The sequence below is a fragment of the Tympanuchus pallidicinctus genome, unplaced genomic scaffold, assembly GCF_026119805.1.
Source record: "Tympanuchus pallidicinctus isolate F22 unplaced genomic scaffold, pur_lepc_1.0 scaffold1, whole genome shotgun sequence".
Lineage (NCBI taxonomy): Eukaryota > Metazoa > Chordata > Aves > Galliformes > Phasianidae > Tympanuchus > Tympanuchus pallidicinctus.
Genome location: NW_026294618.1, coordinates 69315462 through 69330334, shown reverse-complemented (window position 1 = coordinate 69330334; position 14873 = coordinate 69315462). Strand labels below are relative to the sequence as shown.

General features: G+C 41.9%; 1 protein-coding gene across 12 annotated transcripts in view; it reads left to right on the top strand.

Annotated features, from left to right (window-relative positions):
• The window catches only part of TRIM67 (tripartite motif containing 67), a 37389-nt gene that overhangs the window by 12813 nt on the left and 9703 nt on the right, over window positions 1-14873 (top strand). For 2 of the 12 annotated variants that reach the window (XM_052695085.1, XM_052695066.1), the window contains 4 exons: window positions 1202-1355; window positions 7943-8100; window positions 10239-10377; window positions 11515-11764. In XM_052695085.1, the coding sequence (XP_052551045.1) occupies window positions 1202-1355; window positions 7943-8100; window positions 10239-10377; window positions 11515-11764 (701 nt within the window). Of the gene's footprint in view, window positions 1-1201; window positions 1362-7942; window positions 8101-10238; window positions 10403-11427; window positions 11466-11514; window positions 11819-14873 lie in introns of all 12 variants that reach the window. The other 10 variants (XM_052695057.1, XM_052695028.1, XM_052695038.1 and 7 more) reach the window with 7 other exon arrangements.

The window sequence follows — 14873 nt, the reverse complement described above, 5'->3', positions numbered from 1 at the left end:
ATTTTAGCAGGCTGTCAATTGGATACTACAGGACAAATGTAGCCTTTAGGTCTAACAAACATGCTTAGGTACTTCAGATGCTTTGTTTACCACTTAGCTTACTTTTTCTATAACCTTTGGGTCTTCATTCTTGGCACTCACCTTTCATATAAAAATGTACTTTTTTTTTTTTTTCTTCTTTTTTCCTGTTCATTTTTTCTGGTTTATCTGACAATAATTTCAAGGTAACCAGCAAACACTGAAGTACTGCATTACTCAGAGCAACTGCTCCTGCAGACAGGATATAGAAACACAGCCAAGAGACCCAGCAGCCCTGTAAGTGACTCCAGGGTTACAGGAAGGCTCCTCCTTACCACACAGAGTGGCTGGGACTTTCTGGTACAGTAGTCCAGACAGAAGGATCTTCCAGTGACAGTAGTGAGGAAGGATATCTGAACTCCTACAATAAAGCAAAACCCACTCTGACCTATCCAGAAAAATTTTACTCTCTTTGATTGACAGGAATGTCACTCAAAAGGATTACAGGTACTCAAATGGCATAACTGAATTCAAGGAGGTTGAGTTCATTGATTTGTGTGGAGACAAGATCTCACTTACAGAGGACATTGTGATCATCTTATTCTGACTTGTGGCCTAAGTGACTATAGGCTGAGCAAGAACGAAGATTTAAACACAAAACTGTTTTTGATGTAATGATAGTGAGTCCATCGTGTTCTTAGGAAATCTGTGTGACAACCTATCTCCCTTATTGTGAGAAATAAACACCTTCTTTCCCATTTGATTTTTGTATTTCTTTCAACTGAATCATCTCTGCTAAATGGAGAGAACCTCTGACATGTCAGCCTCTCTTTAAGCAACTGGCTGTTTGAACAGGAGAGCAAAGCCATACAGTGCAGATCAGAGAACAGAATTCTGAAGTGACGAGGCATTCAGAGATGTGATCTATAACAGTACTAATGGCCTTTACAAATGCAGTTTTTATTTTTGTACTCTAAGATGAGAATGTTTTTTGAAAGGAGGAGACCAAAGGATATAACATAAATGGAACTCCCTTCAAAATTACAGGATCCCATCTCAACTCTCATGCTGTCGTACTCCTGTTTCTTTTGTGCTGCATCTCACAGCTGTTCTGTCACTTCTCATGTCTTCTGATGTGCTTCTGCATCCGTAGTTTCATCAAAAGCTTGATGGTCTCTTTCAGATTTCAGATGCTTTAATCAAACGTGTCCAGGTATCTCAGGAACAGTGGGTCAAAGGAGCCTTGGAGCCAAAAGTGTCTGCTGAGTTTGACCTGACGCTGGATAGTGAACCCTTACTGCAAGCCATTCATCAGCTGGATTTTATCCAGATGAAATGTAGGGGTGAGCTCTTCTGATTTTTATTTTTTTATTTTTTTTCATGCCAGTGTTGAAATTGTGCTGGGGAGAAGGGAGGTGCAGAGGAAGGAAAGAGAAATGGCTTGAGATTTCTGGGTGTTTTTAAAAAGTTTTCAAGCAAATTCAGGTAATTGGGTATTTCCTAAAATGGTGTACTCACCTGGTATGCAGTGACCTTGACAAGTGATGCCAGGGCTAGTTAAATATTTGAAGAGATAACAGAAAGTCCTACTGTGAAAAATTTATCTTTGATTAAGAAGAATCTAGATGCGTGAAACTTTACTCCATTTTACAGCATTCAGTAGGTTGAACACAGCTAATTGAAATGCTGGTCATCCCCATCTGATCAGGAACAGTTAAAGTAGTAAATAAATATTTCCCTCAGCACACGTATGCTGGAATAGGGAAATAAGCACTATAGGGAAATAAGCCCTATAAACCCATGTATGAAAACTGTGTCATGATTAAAATAAAACTGGGAGACAGAAGGAAGGTAGTCCAATTGCTAAACTGTTCCTCGATTCCAGGTGTCAGAGTCATCCTGAGGGACACAGAAAAAGGAAAAGGAGGTAAAGGAAATTATTTAAAAGCAGAAGCTGATAAACAGCAGATGCTAAGGGCAAAAAAATATATATTAACAATCACATGCTTGTAATGTACTTGGTTTATACAGAGTAGATTAGCGAGATACATAGACTATCTAGATGTTAAACCCATTGTGATCCCTGGGAATCATGCCATGATCTTCACTCTGTGGTGATTCAAGCCTTAGTTATGTGAGTAGATGATAGAGTAGAGGCTTTCAGAAGTTAATGAATAAGTTAAGGGCATTCATGTTGTGATGTTGGATGTGGTGTTTTGTATATCAGCTTTTGCTATTCTTGTTGTTTTTTTCTCAAAATAAGTATAAGGATTTGTGTTCAGTTTATCTGTTCTCTCTGGGCCTAATTCTGGACACGTGATACTCAAGATGGAGTAATTAGGGTGGATCACTTGGCCGGTGAATGTATGGAGAAACAATGGGTAAACAGTTAAAGGCCACAGTCTGCTCACTAGGAGTGGCCTGCACCTCCACAGAAACAGCCTGTGCTAAAGAAGTTTGTCAAAAACTGTCTGAGAGTTGCTCCTCTGAAAAGCAGACGAGAGACTGAGTAATACTGATAAAACTTCCCCAAATACTCTCTGCATTTATCTGTTTAAATCAGTTTATATCTAATGCTGGCCATATTTATTATTAAATATATTTAATACTAATCTTGCACCACTCTCCCTCCCAAACATATAAAGAATTTAGCTAAACTATCCACTTAAGTTGCTAATTAACCACAGGTCACTTGAGGTGAGAACAGCTTAGGAATTTGGCTTTTGGATGTTCATCTGTCAGTAAGCTGGAGGACTTAGAGATTTTAACTGAGCCAGATTCGCTGGAGCTCTATGAGAGCTGCTGCAGTCTGTTGACATCCTCATTTGATGTAGAATCACAGTTAAGCTCTCGCACAGAGCTAGACGTAGCCTGAGATGCAGAGGACAGGACTGGACAGCTTCTGCTCAAACCTGCAGAGAGGTTACAGACCAGGTTGAGTATTGCTCCCCAGTGGCACTTAAAGAGTTAGGCCTCAGAAAGGGCTTTTCCTGGGGCTATCTTGGCAATGACCAGGGAATACGCTTCATGTCCCACCAGTTTTGTCACAAGCTGGTGCACATGAAGGCCAAGCCTGGCTGCAGATACTGCAAACAGCAGTGGAAATGCCATTTATAGAATCATAGAAACAGAATCATTTGAGTTGGAAAAGACCTTTAAAAGTCATCTAGACCAACTCCCCTGCAAGGAGCAGGTACATATGCAGCTAGGTCAGGTTGCTTAGAGCCCCCTCCAGCCTGACCTTGAATGTCTTCAAGGAGAGGGCTCCCTCTACCTCTCTGGGCAACCTGTTCCAGTGCCTCATCATCCTTATCATAAAAAAAAGTCTTCCTTATGTACAATCTAAATCTCTCCTCTTTTATTTTAAAACCATTTCCCCTAGTCCTATCACAACAGACACTACTAAAGACTCTGTCCCCTTCTTCTTTATAATCTCCTCTTTAGATACTGAAAATCTGCTATGATGTTTCCCTAGAACTTTCTCTTCTCCAGGTTGAACAGCTGCAGCTTTCTCACCCTGTTCTAGTAGAAGAGGTGTTCTGTTTCTTGGATCGTTTTTGTGGCCTTGCTCTGAAGGCACTCCATCAGGTTCACATCTCTCCTGTATTGAGGACTCCACATCTGGATGCAGTACTCCAGATGAGGTCTCACCAGTGCAGAGTAGAGTGGCAAGATCTCCCTTACCCTACTGGACACACTTCTTTTGATGCAGCCCAGGAGATATGGTTGGCTTTCTGGGCTACGAGGGCACATTGCTGGATCATGTCCAGTTTGCCATCCACCAGTACTTTCACATCCTTTTTGGCAGGGCTGTGTTCTATCCTTCTGTTCCCCAGCTTGTACTGGTAGTGGTGGTTGCCATCACCCAAGGCCTTACGCTTGGATTTGTTGAACCATCTAAGCCCACTGCTTGAGCCTCTCTAGGTCCCTCTGGATGACACACCACAAAGCTTGGTGTCATCTCTCACATCTTTGTGCCATTTTTCCTTTACCATTGCTGCAGAGGCATAAGGGACTGTGTTATTTCCTTTTGCACCTCCATGTCCCTGAGCAGGACAAGCCACTGACTAGTCCAGAGCCAACATCCATAGGTACCAAGGACAATTTAGTACATATGGATGTATTTATATTTTCCAGCTTATGACTAGAAATCTATTTGAATTACTCAGTCTGATGTGTTGGCATTTTTGTCTCTGAAATTTACATCCATTGGCATCCTTTTGGACATATGTACCTCTATGGACATCAACCAATGTTGTGTTATCTTCTTATGCATTAGTGGTCTTGCATCTCAAAATACAGGTAATACAAAGGAAGCATTGGAGTAGAGGGGGATTCTCCACTAGGAGAATCACTTTGCAGTGAGAAGAGCTGGTGTTGCAGGGTGCTGCAGCAAAATCACTGGGACTTCTGAGCCTCCAGCTTCACACACAAAAAGATCTGTCTCTTCACCTCTGCTCCTCCTTCTCCAATCTTACCTACTCCAATCTTAGCACACCCACGTGTCATCACTCTTTGCCAAACACTTGGTGGTGAGTGGGGAGTGTTATAAACACGCTGTACAGATTGATCTGTCAAGAGTAGATGCACTACAGACATCAGAGAACATCTGTAAAGGGATTTTGGGGAGAGCCAAATAGAACAAGGTCAGTGCAGCTTTCCCAGCTGCAGGATGTTTCATGACAAATGCTTTGTGAACCAAGGTCAGTAATAGTGTTATTGATGCTTAGTGCATGACTGAATTTCTAAAATTTTTTTCAATCTCTGGCCTCATTCAACCTCAGTGCACTTGCATGGATCATTTAGAATGAAAGCTTGCTTGTAAGTAAACATTGATTCACTGTGTTGAACAAAGAAGAATGAAAATGAGAACAAATCACATTAGATTTGCTCTGATGACTTGTTGATGTACCTTACTGGTGGACGCTGTAAGCCCACATCTAAAGCCAATCTCAGCAAATAAAGATCAGGGAGTGTTTTGTTTTTTTCTTTTTACAAAAAACAAAAGCAATTCAGTACCAGATTAGATGTGCAGGGGCCAGAAATGTGATAGATGCAGAAGTGATGCTCAAGCAATCAGATTGACCAAAATATCTCACTGAGTGCTTTGGTAAGAGTACCACAGTCCCCAGGCTGGCTGACCTGCTGAGACACACGAATGGCTCTACTATTTGCTGGTTTGCTGATCTTTCTGAGATCTTCTTCCTCTGTCTGAGTGTTTTTCTCTTTCTTGCTTTTTCTCAGTGCCTTGGCACGTAATTCCTCTTTCTTCAATGAGCGACACATTGTGTACCAGGCATTTTCTCAGTTCAAGCTATAAACAAAGGCAAATAATATGTGTTCCTCATTTTCTTTGTTCAAATAGCTGGAATGGCCATGCAATCTTGATTTGTTGCAAAAGGGAGACTAGGTATAACATAGGAAAGAACATTACTACCCTTTGCTTATCTGCGCCACCTCCGAGCAGTCAGTTGCATACTCATTGTCAGGAACGGCTCCTTCGCTCTTCCACAAAACAGTCCCTGACAACTCCTCAGAGACATCTTCAGCTTCTGCTTCTCCAGCCACTAGTTGCACAGCTCTGATAATAAAACAGTAATGCTTCATACTAGGTTTTATCTCTGGCTCTGCTTATTCTGCATCACAAACAGGTCTTTGCCTCTGGTCTTTCCTTCTCTCTTGATGACACTGTTTTTAGTGCTCTTGCTACAACTCAGGGTATTCTAAGGGTCTCACTCTCCCACTGCATTCGTGTTCTTAAAACTCAATCTGGGAAGGCAGAGGGTATCATTGCACTACTTGCTTTGTCAAGATGACAAATAATAAAGTCTTAGAACAGCCCTATTCTATTATGAAGCGAGATCAACTTCACAAAGCAATGTGTTTTGGGTTGACACAAGGCACATTTTTTAGCTAAGCATGACCTCTGTGAAGCACTTTCAAAATAGCAGGATGTTATTCAAGCTCATTAATAGGTCTTGCTGTGCCAAAGTAGTATCATTTCTCCCTTTATATTTTTAATCTTTTCCTTCAAAAACTCTCTAGGGGACTTTTAAGTTGAGCAATAAATGGGACAGTGCTGTTATTTAACATCTGAGACAACTTCTTTTCTGGTAGTTAACCTATATTTGTCTTGTCTTTGTGCCATCCCATGGCTTTTTACTCTGAAGTGTATCCCAGCGTCCCAGTTATTCAACACCTTCCACATTTTCTATGACTTTCACAAGTGTTCACCCTCTTTCCTCCCTGAGGAAGTCTGAGGTCAGGGTAAACCTCTGCCCATCTGTGTCCGGCTGCAGCAGGAGGGAGACAAGAGGGCAAGCATGGCAAGTCTAATCCAGCAAAGCTGAACACCTGCTCTGTGGGATTTTTTTACCCATGGACCTCTGAGTGGCTGTACAGCTCAGAAATTGTGGTGGTTTTGTAATTTACAAGCTTCAAGAATGAGTTTTTCATTTAGTTCTGCCAGAGGAAGATTTGGAAGTTGGAGGGACCCAGTCAATGTCTCTTGAGAGTTAGTTAGCCATCTAGCTAACCATTTAAATGGTTAGTTAATCAGCCTTTATCTCTGAATTCGTTGCCCTCCATTTTTTGGCTCCCACAATGCCACATTTATGTTACCTCATAGTGCCTTCCAGAGAAAAATCTGAACTTTTCATGTGTAAAAAACAAGTAGATGTTTATTTATTATACTCTTTGAATCATTCTTGAAGACCAAGAAAAAGCAACAAGATGGGGGTCTTTTTTGCCTTTTTTTTTTTCCTTCTCTTTCTGCAGAAAATTCTTCAAGAGCTGGTTTATAGAGCTCCTTTGTAACACACGACGCTCATTCTGTTGGGCTACCAAACTCCTAGGTTCTCTGCAGTGATGGGTAATGCCAGAGGGTAACTTCTGTATTATTTATCACTAGTGGAATGTTGATTTTTTGCCCCAGTTCCAATGTGGGGGTGAAGCGTTAGACCCTTGACGCAATAAGGGGCATTTTCCCTATTTTTCCACAATGTTTGTTACATGAAGAGCGAGCAAACCTTTTTTTTACACTCAGGGGTTAAATGGGATGAAAGGAACTGCTCAAGGGCTTAGCTCTCATGCAGGCAGAGGAGGAAAATAAACTAGAGGCTCCAAGTGGAGTATATAAAAGAAGAGCAAATTGACATAGTTAAGAGCTCAGTCAATGAATGCTCAGAGCACTCAGCTTCGTGTGAGACGTCATGCAGCTCTGAAGAAATGATCTTAGCACTGAAATTCAGCCTTGGGCAGAAGAACAGACAGGGTTTGTATGTCACGTTTATCCCACTTATCCTGTGTGATTTCAATCGTGCACAAGACATGTGCCAAATCTCTCTAAGAGATGGAAATTTCTCATTATAATTTCCAGCAAGGCATGAACAGGGAGGCTTTAGGTGTGCATAGTGGGGAAAGTGTGGTGGAGGCCTCATTCCTCACAGGGGCACGGCTGAATGTTATATTCTGTTTACTTTTATTTTGAAATGCTTCTCCACAGTCCCTTGGTGCTTTTCCTATGCCAGTCAGTAAAAAAACATCTCTGTAGGTAACACTGCAGCTGTAATTTCTGAAAGGACAGAGCTACAAGCAGTCTCCTGTGATACAGATGTTCCTTTTGCCAGCTGAACTTAGAGAGTTAGATAAACATTGCAACTGGAATTATTTCCAAATATGTTTGAATTTACATATTTCAACCAAATGGTTTGTCTAGCTAAATAATGACATTTTGTTATTTATTTTTTACTGGGTTTTGTTTCAAGGGCTCTCTTCAAGGGTCGGACTAGATCAAAGATCCCTTCCAACCCAAATCATTCTATAATAACATTGACTCCAATGAAGGGAAAGAAATGAGTGATTGTGGTCCTCCTCCCGGCACAGACCGAGGATCTAGGACAGAGCTACACTAATCTGTACCCAGTTCCTGTTACAGTGCCACCCGTCCCACTACTGCAACTGGAGAAGTGTTGCACCAGAAACAACAGTGTGACATTGGCCTGGAGGATGCCACCTTTGAGCCACAACCCAGTGGAGGGTTATATCCTGGAACTTGACGATGGAGATGGTGGCCAATTTCGAGTGAGAATTTAATTCAGCATTTATTTGTATTTCTTTGTATATAAGTTTCCTCAGGAAATAGATTCATGTCTGAGAGGAGGGTGAGAGGAGCCAGGGAAGGTACAATTTATCAAAGCATCCCTGCTTCTGTCAAATAGATGTAGAAAGCCTTGGTTGTGGTTTCTGCTCATTAGAAGTCCCGGCTGTGATAGGAAGCTTGGTTGAAATTTTTCCTGGGTACTGGCAAAGAGGCCTTGTGGATTTGAAAGAGAATTTCAAGTCACTGCCATATCTACTGCATGTCCCTCCTGGAGAACGCCCCTACAGAAAATCCCATACCAGCCTGTAAGATCTGAAAGTGGCTCATGCCACATATCAAAGATTTTTTTGTAGTCCTTCCTCTTGTCTGTCCACAGTGGCCTCTTCTGACAGATGAGATTCTTGGTCTGGAAGTGCAACTCAGTTTTTCCTATTTTTCTGAGTTAAATTGGCTTCCTGTGTAAAAAAATATAGGTTTGCTAAATATTTTTTCTGGAAGGGAGACAAGGCTGGGGGAAGTGTTTCTCAGGTATGCTGCAGAGGCATTGGTAAGTATGGGAGGACACCCCAAGTGCCATTCTCCCAGAACTCTGGTGTGATTCCATGACTGCTTGCTTATGCCTGAGGGTACTGAATACTTCCAGTCTCCCATCCTCTCCCTCTACATCCCAAAAAACAAACCACAGAAATAATTCAAACAGCTTTCTGCCAGCCATGTCCTGCTGGAAGCAGTGGTCTGCAGTGCTGTGGCTTGCTGCTGCTGTTCATGCTTCTGTTACTTCAAGACCATGCTAAACCAATGCCATCCCTAGAGGCTAGTGCCTTGAAATCATTACTGCAGAGCACATCTGCTCTCTTCACAAATGGGAAATCATGCCAAACCATGGGATGTGATTTGTCCAGGAGCTGTAAACTGGCTTCCCACTTGAACCCTGAAGGTTACTAAAGGTGAAAGTGACCTGGAACTGGCCTGCCTGACCTCCCTCAGTTGCCTTCCTGTGCCAGACTGCTATATCCACAGCCAGCAGAGACACCTCATTTGGATGCTCCTCATTAGAAAAAACAGCAGTGTTGGTACTGCATTTTGAGTAGTATGCAGTGTTTCTGGAATTTCTTGATTCCTTGGTCCAAGAACCATTTGGCATATATTTGAAGAGGCTGGTCTCTTCCACTGGAGATGTGAAAAGGTTCCTTTGTTCAAGAGCTGCTGACACAGTCAGTAGGTAAGAGTGGCATAATGAATGAGGTGTTAGGGGTGATGTGTGGCACATTCCAGCTTCACAGATAAAACATTTCTAGTATTATTGACATCTAAATAAATACTTGTGAAATAATTTCAGCCTGCTGCCTAAACACAATTGTTTCCTTTTCTCTCATATTCTATTACTTTGTTTGATTTTCCAATAAACGTGAGGTTTCTAGGCTACTTACAGTCATCACAAACTATCATCTGGCTGATCCTGTTCATTATTTTGCCTAGCATTTCCTCCTCCTGCAATATTTCACTTTACACCAATGCTTGCTCTTTAACAAATCCTTGCAGACTCTTACTGCATCTCTGCTGTCTAATTGCTGTTTCATCAGGTGATGCATGTGGTCCTAACCTTTAGGAGGCTGGCTTCTTCTGGCCCTGTCTTAGCGGGTTTCAGAATCATGTATTAATGCAGGCATGAGGAAGCCTTTCCAACAGAATGAAACTGTACTTACTTTTTTTTTAATTCCTCCTTTCCCTGTTTTTATGGTCCTATATAAATATTAAGAAGGGCTATGGTGGTTAAGGTTCTGGGACTACTCTCCAAAACAGTTTTGGAGTAAATGTTTTGGAGTAAAAGTTATGGGCAAATAGGATTAAAAATATATATATATATCTTTATATTCCCTTTAGGTGCTGTACCTTCTCAGCTTTACCTTCACCTTAGTGTCTCCACTGCTGACCTTACCTCTTGTCTTCACTTCTGTAGCTGTTCATGTTATAACAGCATGCACTCTGCATTCTCTGAAGCCATCATAAGCTATTTACTAATGATTCATGTTTACAAATCTTAATGTGATTATGAGGCAGAAAGGAACAGTTGTGTTTTTTGTTTTGTTTTGTTTTGTTTTTGTGTGTGTGTGTTTAGGAAGTATACGTTGGCAAGGAGACTCTCTGCACTATCGATGGCCTTCATTTCAACAGCACCTATAATGCAAGAGTCAAAGCTTTTAACTCATCTGGAGTTGGTCCATACAGCAAGACAGTTATTTTACAGACATCAGATGGTGAGTTTGATGTTGAATCCAACCTGCATGCGAATGACTGATGCTGTCAAGTGTCAGTGCCAATACCACAAACAGCTGTGGGTGTATTCTGATGTATTCTGGTGGCTTCTGTGGTGCACTTGGGCTGCACTGAGCCTGCCATTTCTGGGGGAATAACCTAGACCTAAATCCAGTAATGATAATAGTCAAGTAGCCCGTTTCTTTAAACCTTAGGGAATTTTCCATTGTAGGTAACACTTCAGGTTTCAAATAAATGCAATTTTACTTTTGGGGTCTAATTAAGTTTTTTATTTGTTTTAGCATATGGAGGCCATTAGGCACTGGATATTTATATGCCACTCCGCCTCCACTCCTCCATGAATTTTTGGATTTTTTTCCTCACTTACTGCTTCAATTTCACAGCAAGGTTTGATAAGACAGAGATGGGAATTCATGCTTGTTCCTCTGTAATTATAGTTGACATCCATGCGGGCATTACAGAAGTTCATCTTCAGTAATGATACCGTAATGAATTGGGAAGTACGTGCTGTCCTTACATGCACTTTTATGCTGTTGCCAAAATAGGCCAGTATAAAACTTTTATACTTTAAGTGCTTTTTCTGGTTGGATTTCTTTTTCCCCCCTTTGATAAACTGATGAAATTTGTCCTAACCACTGTGGATACATCGGTCCTCCTTTTCCATTAGAGGCAATCCTGAACAATTCACATCTGCAAATGGCTTTGTTTCTTCAATGACTTTCTTCTTACTATGTGAGAACAGAAAGTCACTCTCCTTAAAAACCTACACTCTGATATGCAGGCACAGATGACACAAGACACATGAGTAATTTACACTTCACAGCACCTTCAAGATGAATGGACTGAAAGGCAACTTTCAGTTATTACTGGGCTATGCAGATTGCATGAAGCATTCTTTCCTTTCTCTCTCATTCACCAAAGGGCAGTCTGAGCTGGGTCACAGTGCAGAGCAATCTTGTGTAACTGCCTTTTTTAACAAGGAAGAACTCCTTGTTATTCGAGAGTGCCATGGGATCTTTAGGAAGTCTCAGTCTCATTGTCCTAGTGGAAATAAAGTGGCTGATGGGTAGTGGCAGCCCACTCTGCTGTAATCTTGCCTCTCCTTTTCCCTCACACAGTGGCATGGTTCACTTTCGACCCCTCCTCAGCTCACAGGGACATTGTGCTGTCGAACGACAACCAGACCGCCACCTGCAGCAGTTACGATGACCGCGTTGTCCTTGGCACGGCCGCCTTCTCCAAGGGCGTGCATTACTGGGAACTGCACGTGGATCGGTATGACAACCATCCTGATCCAGCCTTTGGCATTGCCAGGATTAATGTTGTCAAGGACATGATGCTAGGCAAGGATGACAAGGCGTGGGCTATGTACGTTGACAACAACCGCAGCTGGTTCATGCACTGCAATTCTCACACCAACCGGTAAGCACTGTCTGCATGTTTCTCTCCTTACTGATTGCTTTTGTTGCTTGTCATCAGAAGAAGGGATCTCAGTAAGCTGTAGTCCATCTCCTTGCCAAATAGAGTTATTTTATTCCTAACAGAAGTCTGCATCACTTGTTCTTACAAATCACCAGTGATGGCAATGGCATCTTCTCCCCTAGCAATCTGTATCTGTGTACATTATCCTCTCTTAGCAGGTTTTTCCTGAGATCTGAACTGAATCTCCCCTGCTTTGTTTAAGCCCACAGTTGCATGTCTCACCCTCAGTGTCGATAGATAGGAGTGCCATGCAGTCATAGATGCAGGATTTATTTCACTGCTGGAAGAACGCAGGGGGAAATGTGATCCATTCTGTTCTTTAGGAAGACCTTTGGCTACAGGGTCATTAGGCAAACTCACTGGTGATTGCTTGGCCAAAATGTAGGTGTTTGTGAGTCCTGAAAGCTGACTAAGTGCTGTGCTGTAGGCCACGACTGAGTGTGATGTGGACAATAGGGCTGTGAGGGCAAATTGTCTGCCTCCCTCGACTGAGTCATTGTGTTCAAAACCTTTGGAAGATGTCTCAACCATGACAACCATGACAACCATGACAACAAAGGAGGATGTGGGGATACCCCCAAACCATAGTTACCAAACCCCATTTTCTCTCCTGACTAAAAGAGAGGATCTGCATGCTCCATACAACAGAATGGTGGGGATAGATCTAGCTGAAGGTGGTTCCAGGGCTGAATCCCCCAGGGACATTGCACATTAGCATGGATTTAGTGTTGTGCTGACATGGAGGCATGGCTCTTAGAACTTGCAGTAGCTAACTCTGTGAAGTGCTGATTGTTTTCCTTGATGGGATGCTGCCCCATGTAGAGGAGATACAATCAGCTTCACATGAGGGCCCCTGGGGTACCACCAGTGCAAGAATGCACTGCTCACTCTGTGCCCAGAGGGAGGGTCAGGCCACAGTTGAGTCAGCTGTGTATTACAGGGACGGAAGCCCTTGAGAAGATCTCAGCTAAAGGCTGAGATTCAGGATCCTAAATCCTGTGTGTATTTTGGAACAGTGTCTTTGTGTACCTACTTTACCACGATGGGAGATGGATGTACAAAGTGACTGACCGGGGATATACAGCAGGTCTTTGGCAGACTGGGAATCAGTTTTGGTTTAGTTTTCCAATGAATGTCTCTGCAAGTTTTCCATACTCATGAGCTCAGACATTGTTTCTGTTATATCACATAATTAAAAGGGAAGTCTGCAGTGTTTTTTAAAATGCTCAAATGCTTGTGTTATCTTCTTAGAGAGAGAAGTTCATGCCAGTATTCATGGCATCCTAAAGCTGCTTGTAATGTCTCCTGTTGAATAGTCACTCATACTCGAAAACATACTTGTATTTTAAGTGAGTAAGAGAGTAATTTCTGTTTGAAGTAATTGGAAGAACCTTGTAGCTGGACCCAAAGCTATCTGAAGTAAAGGTGAATATTTTCATTGGCCCCAAAGGCCTTAGATAATGTCCTAAGTAAATATGGAAACCATGTCCTGAGCAAACGTAGAGTAAAATAACATCAGAATAACGAATGTGTCCAAAGCTTCTCTGTTCCTTTAATATCTTGATTTGATTTGATTTAGGGTGGAAGTAATGTTAAGCTGTGTTAATTTTAATGCTCTATGAAACAGCTTATGCTTTCTGGAAAAAAGCTGGCAAACACTGTGTGTGCTGCTGTCCCAGAAACCTATTTTTTTTATTTGGTCACAGATGTGCTCCTTCCCACAAGCAACACATGAGCCAAGCAAAATCTTTCCTTCTGAGAAGCACAAACAGTGGAAATACTTTGAATTTCCAATCTTAAATCTCTCCTGCTTAAACAGGAGAGCAGAGTACTTTCTGTTGACAACAGCTTCCCTGTTTTTACTGGGGAAAGCCCAAAGATTTTGCAGGCATATCCAAGGAATGGGCAGACCAATGAAATATTCTTTCAAGTGAAATACACTGACAAAGGGCATGTAGTCTCATGGAATCACATGCGCTTCAATGAAATTAGGTCTAAGCATTATATTTTTAACTGTGGCAGTCAAGTAGGTCAGTTTTTTAACTCGTTAGCTGTGGTAGTCTTGTGAAAACAGTTGTTGCTGCCTCGCCATTTTCCCACTGGAGACAAGGGCGTGAGAACACACTGTCACAGTTCAAAGAAAATTTCTCGCCAACTTCTAACCTCTCAGATGCTCCTGTATTGGAGACTATATCTTAGTAATCATATCATCCATTCAAATCTGCTCAAAGTTAAATTAGAGTGATAAATTAATGAATGGCTTCAGGGATAAACTGAGGTGGAGCTTGAAAGACCTAGGCATTGGGCCTGCCAGGTTTAGAGCACTTTCCTGTTCTTTTCACTCACAATATGCACCATGAGACCTGTCTACATCCTTAAAAACTGACAGGCTGGGCCTGTCTTCAGCAATGCTAGAAAAAAAGGCATGAACAAATGAATCTAATGCTATCAAACCCAGAGAGACCTTTGAAAATAGGTTGAGCAAACACCAGTTTAGAAGACAGCTCAGGGACGTAGCCCTATGAGGCACCTTGAAGTCTTGTTGTTCCTGGAAGTAACCAGCTCACACCAGAGACCTGTGCCCATTGCTCAGAGGCACTCATGGCAGTACTTGTTCCTCATAATGTTCTCAAAAGCAGGAGTACCCTGTGCTGTAGGCAATAGTCCAGCCACTGCATTGCTGCATGAAGAAAGTGATTGAAATCACACTGGAATGTTTTATATTTTATGCTGGAAGACATGGAAAGTCAAAATCGTGGAGGTCTCAAGGCCAAGTTCTCATCAAACGAAAATGTTACAATTGACTGAAAAAGACTGTTCTTGACAGTAGATGCAGCAAAGTTCCTGCAAAGCTCACTATATAAATGCTGCTAGTGCAGAGTTAAACTAATTCTTCAGCATATTAAACAGTGCTTATATATTAAGATTGATTTTTTCAGTGATAGTGAAACTTACTGCTCTTCTTAATTCCCCAAACCATTTCAGTCCAGCTTTG